This window comes from Bactrocera dorsalis, chromosome 3, assembly GCF_023373825.1.
Source record: "Bactrocera dorsalis isolate Fly_Bdor chromosome 3, ASM2337382v1, whole genome shotgun sequence".
Taxonomy (NCBI): domain Eukaryota; kingdom Metazoa; phylum Arthropoda; class Insecta; order Diptera; family Tephritidae; genus Bactrocera; species Bactrocera dorsalis.
Window position 1 is genome coordinate 50,256,441 of NC_064305.1, and position 11,956 is coordinate 50,268,396.

At 36.3% G+C, this 11,956-nt stretch overlaps 1 protein-coding gene across 1 annotated transcript; it reads right to left on the minus strand.

Moving 5' to 3' along the window:
- Window positions 1-10,097: 10,097 nt before the first annotated feature.
- On the minus strand, window positions 10,098-11,207 carry LOC125777610 (uncharacterized). Its single transcript, XM_049452696.1, has 4 exons — window positions 11,094-11,207; window positions 10,835-10,991; window positions 10,628-10,733; window positions 10,098-10,573 (listed from the first exon to the last, which is right to left on the minus strand). The coding sequence occupies exons 1-4, from the start codon at window positions 11,205-11,207 to the stop codon at window positions 10,549-10,551; spliced, it is 402 nt and encodes a 133-aa protein (XP_049308653.1). The 3' UTR covers window positions 10,098-10,548.
- Between the last annotated feature and the right edge of the window lie 749 nt (window positions 11,208-11,956).

Below are 11,956 nucleotides of genomic sequence, written 5' to 3' on the forward strand. Positions count from 1 at the left end.
AAAGGCCAACGCAGAGTATTTCAACCAAAACATACGTAAAATAGTTGAGAATTCGCAGAAATGAAAGACAAACGAAAGAAAAAGAAGTATAACTTCAATAATGCACAAGCATACAAACATACATATGCGCACACATGTGAATATGTCACCAACCAAAAATTGAAACATTGTTCTACGAAAACAAAAACAACAACAGCATAAGCATGGCATAATTATGTTGTTGGTAGAAAAGCCGAGCTGTGCCGAAAGAAACGAACAAACGATCGCCGATTGTCACCGCTTCGCTTGCTGCTCGAACATCTTCGCAGACAAGGTTGCGTTACATTCATATGGATGCAGCGAGGTTGCGCAACCTTGCGTTACATTTATATGGAAGGTTGCGCAACCAGAATCTATCGCAACCTTTTCCGGCGTCGTATAAGAAGTACAACTTCAAAAAACAAAAACTTTTTTTAATTTTATTGAAGAACGGGTACTGCCGTACAGCAGTAGTTAGATGACACCTATGGTACTCTAAAAAAAATTACAAATATTGAATTGAATTATTTATCTTGATCATTTATAAATTACAAACATGCAATGAAATCTATTTACCTTTTAGATCTGGATCTGAGTCCCAAATCTTCCTATACTTCTGACTATATTGTAACACCTTATATACAGCCTTTAGAAGGCGGATTTATATCGTAAAATAACAGTGTGAAATTGAAACCGGAGGTTTTATTTTAAGATACACACAATTTGGCAAAAGTGGTAAGTCGAATGGGCAGTGACTAAAACATTGGTCCTTCGAGCCGCAAAGAACGGCACTATTGAAAAAAAGAAAGAAAATCAAATTCTGAAATTCTGTGACATAAAATATATTCTTAACTTACAAAATTCGTGCAAAATAAAAGTGCAGTGACAAATACATACAGTAGACGCTCACAAATTAGAACTCTCAAAAATTAGAACATCCAGAAATTAGAACCAGAGTTTTTAATGCATTGGACGCTCTGAAATTAGAACTTGAAGTTCTGCTATCAGAAAACTTGAAGTTCTAATTTCTGAGCGTTTTTTTTATTTTAAACACAAGGGAATTCTCATTCTTGGTTTTTATTTCACTGAACAAATGTAAAATAGAAAGGGGAATCCCCAAGTTGTATTTTAGTTTTTGTTTTGCCATATTTTTGGTGTTTTTGTCATTCGTATGTGAAATTTGATACGCGTGGACATATTTTGCTAGACTCTACCGAAAACTAAAAATAACTTACTAAAAATGTCAAATAAACGTAAAAAACACTTTATCTTTGGAAACAAGAGTAAAGATATTGTAAAAACTGGACAAAGGAGTTCAAGGGAATCGTCTAGCGCTAGATTTCAACGTGAGCAAATCTGTCATCAGCTATATCAAGTCAAATAGGTCATCTATATTACATAAATGCTGTTTCCAACACTTATCAGGAAGCATCAGATAAAACTATGCATAGCGCCGAATATCCGAAAATGGAAAGTCGTCTTTATGAGTGGTTTTTAAAACAACGCGAAAGGAAGTGTACATTGACAGCAACAATATTAAAGGAAAAAGCTAAACAAATTTTTGGTGAAGAATACCCCGATAAAAATAAAATTGCATTCCGAGCAAGCGATGGATGGTTTACTAAATTTAAAAAGCGACACGGCATTCGTTTTTTAAAAATTAGTGGCGAGATTCTTTCTAGTGATATTGCCTCGATCACTCCATTTATTCACAGATTCCGTGCAAAAGTCACTGAGATGGGGTTAATAAAGTCGCAATTATATAATGTGGACGAAACCGAATTATTTTATCGTTGCCTACCATATAAAACATATGTCTCTGCTTGTGAAAAAAGTGCGACTGGATACAAAATTCAAAAAGAACGAATTTCAATCTTACTTGGTTCAAACGCTGATGGCTCTCACAAATTAGTGCCCTTAGTTATTGGAAAAGCCAAAAATCCCAGGAGCTTTAAAGGTTTTAATAATCCACTTCATTACAACTTTTCCAAAAATGCTTGGATGACGTCTCGGATCTTTCACAATTGGTTTCACAATATATTTATTAATAAGTAAGAGGAAATAATTTTGCTTTTAATTTCTTTAATTTTAAAATATTTTTTTGTTTACAGGTCATCCAGTTTTCTCAAAAAAATAACTTGCCTCCGAAGGCTCTTTTGTTTATTGATAACTGCTTCGCGCATGCACCGATTGAGCATCTTCAAAGCAAAGATGGCAACATATTATAGTTGCATATTTCTTGCCGCCAAATGTGACAGCAGCTGTGCAACCAATGGATCAAAATATTTATGATCTAACTAATAGAAATTATATAGCTGGTATTAGTAGTACTACCTATGTAACAGCCACAGTAAAACTTGGGCGGGTCCTCTAGTAAATACATATAAAATATTCTAAAACTTGTGCAAAAACCCCTAACGAGCAATTAGCAAAACAACAAAACTAAACCCATAGAAGATTGTGTGTCAAAGTTAAAAGAAAATAAAACAAAAAAAAATTCCCTCAAAAACCAGGCTCGAAAAATAAAAGTGGTAGTAAATAAATAACATAAAAAAAAGAGAGAGAAAAGGAAACCAACAGCGGCAACAACACAACAAGAAGCAGTTCGGAAACCAAGGAAAAAACAGAAAGGAACCGGATCAAAGGCATCGGCATATCCCCCATCTTTATTTGCAGAAACAGCGCCTAGCCCCTTGAAGCGGCTCAAAGTGAGTTGTATCGACTCCACTTCTTATTTAAAAATTATATTTTCATATATGTATGTATGTATGTCGGTTACGGTTAACAGATACAGTTCTCATCCATAAAACCTGTATTCAAGTCGGTTAACATTTTAAGAGAACGGTTGCTGCCAAACTGTTTCAACTTATGGTTAATTTCCGGGAAACCGAAAAACAGTTTGGTACGCTATATATACATATTTGTACATCCAAATATATGTATGTATGAACAGTATATACTGTAATATATAATTATATATATACTGTCATATACATATCTAATAAAAAAGGTTCTATTTACGCTTACCCTTGTGTATCCAAACACATAAATTTAAAAAAAAATTTCAAGTATACACTTGACCCCGTTTTCCGGCAATACCCCTTATACTCAAAAAGTATAAGCAGGATTGCGCAAATAGTAAGCTTGGACAAATTCGATCAGTAAAATCAGTAAAGAAAAAATAAAAATAATAAAATACAACATACATACATATATGCAAATACTTATATTAATATTTTATATTTATTTATACATATATTGACATATATGTAAGTACCAACCAAAGTTGGAAAACAACATACACACATATGTATGTATAAATAATAAAATAAATTTCTGCAAAATTACATATGTATGTAACTTCTCATGTGTACTTAGAGTGCATACCTGCATCTAACCAATTTTCTTCTCCCGCCTCATTCGTAGCGTAAAAACATACATACAGACATACGGCATACGATTTGCCTATGACGGTATTTCCCACATTTAAATTAACTTTCGGCAATTAAATTGAAAATTTAGAGAGACTAACCGGAGCGGTAATTGCAATTAAAAATATTTTAACTTATTAACAAAAAGAAAATATACGGTCAAATCAAAAAAAAAAAATAAAAATAAAAGACAAAACCAGCACATACATATGTGTTGGTGTTTTTAATTGTTCTCACATATGTATATTCAAAGCACAAGCAAGCAGGATTGCAAACGGAAAATATCTTTTTATATACAAAGGTCATTAACCCTTTTCTCTTTCCTTTTTTATCGCCCGTATTCGCAAGTATAAACTAACGAATGCGAAGCAATAAATAAAATAGAAAGAAAAGAAAAACAGACTAATAGCACAACTATTAGGAATACGAAACAACAAACATACAAACCCTTTGTCTTAAAGATTCAAACATATTTATTGTTACCAAAAATACACTGAGAGAAGTTTTTCTTTCTCATATTTTCAATTTTTACCTATTATCTAAATGAACGGAGATTGTAAGGAATCTAAATCGATACCATATCTGAAAGTACAAAAAATGATTTCTGAAGAAAAGAGCCCATATACACCTGCTGAAGCTACACGCTCAAAGCAAGGTGCTACAAAGCAAGAAAAAATTAAAGATATTTCATATACTAAGTTTATTTCTGAGAGTGACAGTTTAATTCGATACTGCACTCGATTTTCATCTTCACCGATTCAGGACAATTCTGAATCGGTACTAGAAATCAAAAAAGAAAAGCTAGGCAACTTCTGGACACGTCTCCAAGCTGCGTATGACGCAATTCTAGAATATGACGAATCAGATCTTCCGGAAATTTTTAAATCCTCGGCTTGCTCCAAATACGAAAACTGCTTAGACCAGTACGAGGAAACGAGAGCTATGATCTCCGATCAATTGAGATTAATAAAAGCAATTGCACCTACTCCACAACCGAGAGTAGAGCTGCCTCAAATTCAAAGCCAAGAGGCGAATTCCGGCATTCATCTTAAAGTGCCAGCATGTGATACAGAAATATTTCTCGGAGGTTATGAACAATGGCAAAAATTGTATCACAAGCGCAAAAATTGTATCACCTCCGATACAAAACAAAAGGTCGAGCAGGCGCAATAGTAAAACAGTTCGCTCTTAATGACAAGCAAGTAATGATACTTATGAACTTGCCTAAAATTCAAAGAGAAACCAGTGAAGAATTCATGAAACTAGAATCCACTGTTTCAAATTGTTTGTCGGTGCTATCGACACAAAATATTCCCACACACAATTGGGATCCTATTCTGGTAAACATATGTACCGCCGCATTACCAGAAAAATCTTTACTTTTGTGGGAGCAATCGCTCTCATCACGAAGAAAATGCCCAACGTGGCAACAAATGAAAGATTTCTTAACTAGCCAATATGAAATTGCGGAAAGGGTAGATAAAAAACGGTCAAAACTAAAAACGTTCAACATGACCTAAATCGAAGTTTCATTAGACCCCAAGCTAGTAACAACCACAATTTAAACAGAAGTTTCTTTAAAAATCAATCGTTCACATCCGAACAATACGTCATGCGAACTGTGTAAAGGAGGGCACAAGCTGAAAACTTGCGAAAAGTTTAAAAAACTTAATATCAATGAAAGTAACAACTTTGTCAGAGCAAAAAGACTCTGTACAAACTGCTTGTCCCACTCACATAATCTCAATAATTGCGAAAGAAAATTCAATTGCGTATATTGCCACAAGAGGCATCATTCAATGTTGCATTTCAATAACTTCCTAGCACACCCCAAAGTAGCGCTTTCTCCAAAAGAGCCACGGGTTTAGTTGCAACCGCAACTCCCGAAACACAAAATACCGAAATTTGCCAAGAGACACCATGTTGCTCAAAGGCTTTAAAAACACAAACGCTTCACAGCGAGAATCAAAGTAGGGTACTACTACCCACAGCAGTTATCTCCATCGAACACTGAGGAGAACTTTTCAAATTGAGAGCCCTAATAGACCAAGGATCACAACGATTATTCATAGCGTCTAGGGCACAAAATAGGCTAAAACTACTAACAAAACAAGCCACTTATGAAATTACGGGAATGGGCGGAAGAGTAGTACAAAACTCTAATAAAATCTGCCCCATTACCCTAATTTCCCCCCAAGCGGATAAGCGCATTCAAGCAGAAGCTATAGTCTTACCGCAACTTATGAACATGCTTCCAAGCTATCATATAAATAGCAAGCATTGGCAAAAGGTTACACACCTAAAGCTAGCAGATCCTAACTGCACACCCCCGCTCAAATAGATCTTCTATTAGGCAGCGACCTTATACCTCAAATTATTCTAGAAGGGGTTGAAAAAATTTCAAACACCCTTCTAGCTCAAAATACTATATTAGGTTGGATACTAAGTGGACTAGTGACAGAACCAGTTACCACCATGACAACTCAAGTTGAAGAGATATCCAATGAATTCCTTAATTCACAATTAAGGAAATTTTGGGAGTTAGAAGAACTCCCCCATTTCAATTACAACGCCAGAAGATAAGTATTGTGAAGACTTTTACAAAGCCACAACTACTCGATCAGATAATGGTCGGTATGTCGTACGACTACCAATAAAACAACAATTTCCAGACACACTCGCCTTAGGTCACTCTCGCACCTCTGCAATACAGCAGTTTCTAAGTATGGAAAAATCCTACTTAGAAAAGGTGAGCTTAAACAAGTTTATGATGGTGTCGTGGAAGAATACCTTCATTTAGATCACATGGAGGAAGTAAGCCCATGTGAAAAAATCATAAGAGGCAAATATTACTTTTTCTACTTGCCACATCATGCAGTAGTATAGCCTGAGAAGAAAACAACAAAAGTTCGAGTTGTCTTCAATGCATCACGATCCACGAGCTCAGGTAATTCCCTAAATGATATTCTATTTACGGAACCCACACTCCAACCAGATTTAATGCTCCTCATATTGAACTGGCGTATATACAAATACGTATTCAATGAGGATGTCGAAAATATGTATCGACAAATACTGGTTCATAAAGATGATCAAGATTTTCAGCGGATTATTTTCCGAAAATCTGCCAATAGTCCACTACGCGACTTTAAATTGAAAACAGTTACTTTTGGCGTAAACTGTGCCCCATATCTAGCCATTCGTACACTACACGAACTGGCAGAAGACACAAAGCCAGAATTTCCACTGGCAACACAAGTCTTAAAAACGCAAACGTATGTAGACGATATCCTGTCTGGAAGCCATAGTCTTCCACAAGCATACGAGACCCTATCACAGGTAATAAATTCCCTCAATACCGCAGGGTTTCCTTTAAAAAAGATTACAGCCAATCACCCAAATATTTTAAAAAATATTCCTAAAGACCATTTGTTGGATACTAATTTCCTTATATTTGAAAAGGAAAGTATAACAAAAACACTGGGCATCCAATGGAATGCGATATCGGACCAGTTCTCATACACGACAGAGTCCATAACCGCATTATCCGCCATAACAAAGAGGCAAATTTTATCCTCAATTGCAAAACTTTTTTACCCCGCAGGATGGCTTGCGCCAATTATGATACAAGTGAAAATCCTGATTCAAGGATTATGGCTAGACGGAACAGACTGGGGCGAACAAGTGAAACCTCTTCGCTTAGAAAAGTGGTCTCATTTTGCTAATTATCTGAAAGACATCTCGCAGATACAAATTCCACGGTGGGTTAAATATTCCCCCGAATACAAAGTGGAACTACAGGGCTTCTGCGATGGCACTTCCACCTGAACGCTGCAATTTCGCTCTGCCTTTCACGACCACAGGTGTCGATTTTGCTGGGCCTTTTCAAATAAAGGCGTCCATGCTAAGATCTCCTACTCAAATGAAAGGCTATATGGCTGTTTTTGTATGTTTCACAACAAAGGCAGTACACCTTGAGCTGTGTACTAATTTGACGACGGAGGCTTTTCTCGCGACATTTGCTCGCTTCGTCGCTCGACGTGGCTTCCCATCCAAAATCATGAGCGCTAATGGCAAAACATTCATAGGAGCCCAACGAGCCACAGAAAAACAGTTTGTGGATTTCTTAAAACAAGTGTCCCCTGATATCGTACAAAAGTACGCCCGTCAAGGTATCAACTGGCAATTTATACCTCCAAGCGCATGGATGGTTTATGGGAATCAGCTGTAAAGAGCTTCAAATTTCATTTCAAGAAGCTAAAGGACCTCCACAAGAGGTACCGATAGAAAAATACAGAAAATGCGCCAAAAGTTCAAAAATTCTGATTCACGGCGATTGTCTGCCACCTACCGAATGGCAGCTGGGCCGCATAGAGAAGCTTTATCCAGGCTCCGACGGTCATATTCGAGTAGTCGATCTCCGTACGCAATCCGGAAAGCTAACAAGACCGCTCGTCAAACTATGCTTCTTACCGATCGCCGATAACCGCGAAATGAAAACCGAGAAACCGCTAAAATAAACCGAATATAAAAACAAAATAAAAAAAAAATTATATAAATACATATGTATATACATATCTATATAGTATGTATTTAAAATAACACACAAAAGTAGTCGATTAATCTAACGACCCACTCATGCCGCATAACGTGGCAGCCATGCTCATATGTCCTATATGCAACCAAATTCTAATTGAAATAACACTCTTCCAAATAGTTCAATATGGATGCAGACATGTCAGCAGCCCCGACACCAACCACTCGTTCAGCTGTCAATGTGCCACGCTAAGCGGCTGCCCCAGTTGCAGCGCCCCGAACAACCACACCAACGACGCCTCGGAGTGGAACGGTAGCATTGCCGGCAACACCTGCAGCAGCAGCAGCGTCGTAGCCACTCTCCAGCAACTTCAGAGGATTCTAGACTGAAATATTCGCCTAGGGGGGCCGGGATGGCTAAATGAGCCTTAGTCGCCTGCCCCACACCACACCTACACCCATCTCTAACACGCACACTCACCACACTCACCTCAACATCACCACACTCCACATCAACACCATCCACACGCGCGAGCGCAGGATCCACATACTCAACTACACACCACACCACTCCACTGAACAAGGGTCAGTTTATACACAAGGCAGTTCAGACTCGTCCGTCGTTGAATATACATCGCTCTTTCGCCACGCACCGCGAAAGTTTTATATCTACATCCAGTTCCCAACCTAGCTCTAAAGTGTAAACCAACAGTGTGAAGCTGAGTATAAAGCGGAGTTATATTGCAACGCATTCTATATACGGCCTTAGAAGGCGGATTTATATTGTAACTAAAATAACAGTGTGAAGCTGAATATAAAGCGGAGTTACATTGTAAATAAATTTTCGAAATTGAAACCGGAGGTTTTATTTTAAGATACACACAATTTGGCAAAAGTGGTAAGTCGAGTGGGCAGTGACTAAAACAACTACAATAGTTGGACATATGCTACCGCGGAGTTTTTTGTAGACATTATGATGTTCTTCAATATTGTTGTACATTATTTTGTTCTATCGCTAATAGTTTCGGCAGCGCATTCGACGAAAGACATTGTAAGACTCATTTTTCTACTCCTTTGGTTACATTGTTCAAATTTTACCAAGGATCCCTAATTTTTTTCAAAATTAAATGTAGCCTATGTCAAATTGGAAGAATGTAGCATTCTATTGGTGAAAGAATTTTTTAAATCGGCCCAGTACTTTTTGAGCCTATTCATTACAAACATACAAACATACAAAAATTGGTACAAATCTTTCCTCTTTATAATATTAGTAAATTTATGGAGTTTAGGCCAATTTCATTTATATTCAGCGTCAGCGCTTACTCGTATTAAATTACTTTTAAGTAAACTTATCTACTTATTTTCATTAAAATGTTAGGTGATAAGTTGCGTTTGGAGCGCACTTAAGAGAGCTGCCCCTGCCACGATATCAAAATCGTGCTTGGCGACTTTAACGCCAGGGTTGGCAAAGAAGGTATATTTGATACTACGGTCGGTAAATTTAGCCTCCACGAGGAAACATCCCCAAATGGATCGAGGCTGATCGACTTCGCCGGGGCCCGAAATATGGTTATCTGTAGTACTAGATTCCAGCATAAGAAATTCATCAAGCCACCTGGCTGTCTTCGGATCGAAAACCCCCAACCAGATCGATCATGTTGTGATAGACGGAAGACACGTCAAGAACTCAAGGAAGATTCGACGTCACGAAGCTGCAATCACAACGGACCGCAGAACGATTTTCTGCTCGACTTGCACTCCTGCTCTCTGAGAGCACTCGTCATGAACTCGGTATAAGGGAACTGTGGGACGGCATTTCAAACTCCTTATGTACAGCTGCAACCGAAACCATTGGTTTCCGAAAAACGCGAAAAAACAGCTGGTGCAGCGAGGAGTGCCGTGCGGGATGGGATAGATACTGAGAGTTGAAGAGGGAAGCCGAAATACGTGTTCAAATATCATTGAACATGCTTACTTATCAGCAAAGCTGAAATTCTACTAAATATAAATATCTATTTATATATTAATATACTTACATACATACATATATACATAATGCATTTACATGCAGGGCACATCTAATAATAATAAAAATGCATGGGACACAAATCATAAATTTACAGAAGAGATAACACATACACACATGTATTAAATTGTACATTTCAAAATAACCCCATGTCAAGCTGCAAACAATATGCTGCAACCCAGCAAGAAGACTATACGTTATATAATGCCATAAATCTGCCGTATAACTATGGATAGTATGCGTGAAAAATTCGAATAGTTTACATCAGTTTGTACAGAGGCATGGGAAGATTCTATCGCATACTTTGAATAAGTGTGAATTGTCTATCCTTTTTCTTTGTCATATGCCCGTCTCTTTTTAACCCATGGTAGGATGGTATAGTAGTTTGATGGTAAAGTAGTATGATGGTAAAGTAGTACGATGGTAAAGTAGTATGGTATACTTATCCTTTTATCCTACTCCATACAAAATAAAACAAATACAGGTTATTTTTTTTTTTTTTTTCCATTGCATCCATACATTATTTAAAAATTGCACCTACTTTGGTTGTTGTTGTTCCGTCCTGGAATTATAAAACATTAATTATTACTAAAATTTTGGAAAAGAAATAACTTACCCTTTATTTAAAGATAATTTGTTTTGGCGGTACCTATTGTGGCTAAGGTCCACCACTCTTCTTAATGCCCGTTCAAAACCTGGCCGTCCTTCCATTACAAATACATCTACACAAAAATAGGAAACAATTTTATAATAAATATTTTTAAAGAAATGCTATGACAAATTAATTTTATCTAATATTTTAAATTTTTGAAAATAAAATTACCGAATAAAACTTCATTAACAAGTTTAAGCTTGTTAAGCGCCCGTTTTTGTTTCCTTCCATCAAAATTAAATTCAAAAAGGACATTGTCGGTAAAGATTTTTCTCATTACCTCATCTACAGATGCATTTGCTCCTTTTATTTGTTGAAGATAAATTTTCTGTGAATTTAAAGAATTGAAATGTGTTAATAGTTAAATTACCAAATCAAATTTTTAATTAACAAAGTATAAGAATAATACATAGTAAGAGCAAAAAATTACCGATTCGTCGGCAAACTCTTTGGAATTTAGTTTATCATCGAAATCCAGCGCGGCGTCTAGTGTGCAGATTGGTAGTCTTGACGCTATTTCAATTTGCATGGGAAACGATTTCATATTTATATTTAAAAACAATAAATAGTGATTTATATAATAAATACTTGCCTCAATTTTGTCGCTGTCAAAGTGTATAGCTGATTCCAATATTTTTAATTCTTTTTTTTTTAACTAACGATTAAAGATGCGCGCGCACGTCTATTCACTTCACAAGTTTTCACACAAATGTGAGAAATGCAGTTTTCCACTTTGTTATATACTGATTACTTCTACTGATTACTTTTATTGATACTGATTACTTCTTACATCAAACAACTACAATGCATATCTGCATATAGCACAACCATTCTTGTAGCACAACTGTGGAGGGAGGGAGTACGAAATATATTCCCAACATGTGACCTGTTTTCACATTCACGTAAATTTTTATCTTTTTTGAAGATTTGCTTATGTGTTGGTGAATACGTTAGCGAAGTTTTGCTGGGAATACGTACAAACATACACACATACACATATATTTAGTTATTTAAGATAGTTTTAAAATTTGTATATAAGCAAAAAAAAATACGAAATAAAATCAGAATAAATAAATTCTCCCTCGAGATAAGACGTTACATTTCCCTCCACCAGTGCACAGTGGGAGAAATGGTCAATCTAGCGGCGCTTTCTTAATAGCTTCTTAAATACAATGAAAAAATGCATTACTTTATTATAAAAATATGTGTTAATTATCTATTTATATGTTTTTATGTTTTATTAGAAAAAAAACTATTCAGAGTGAAGCTCTCAGAATTACTGCCGTCAGGTAG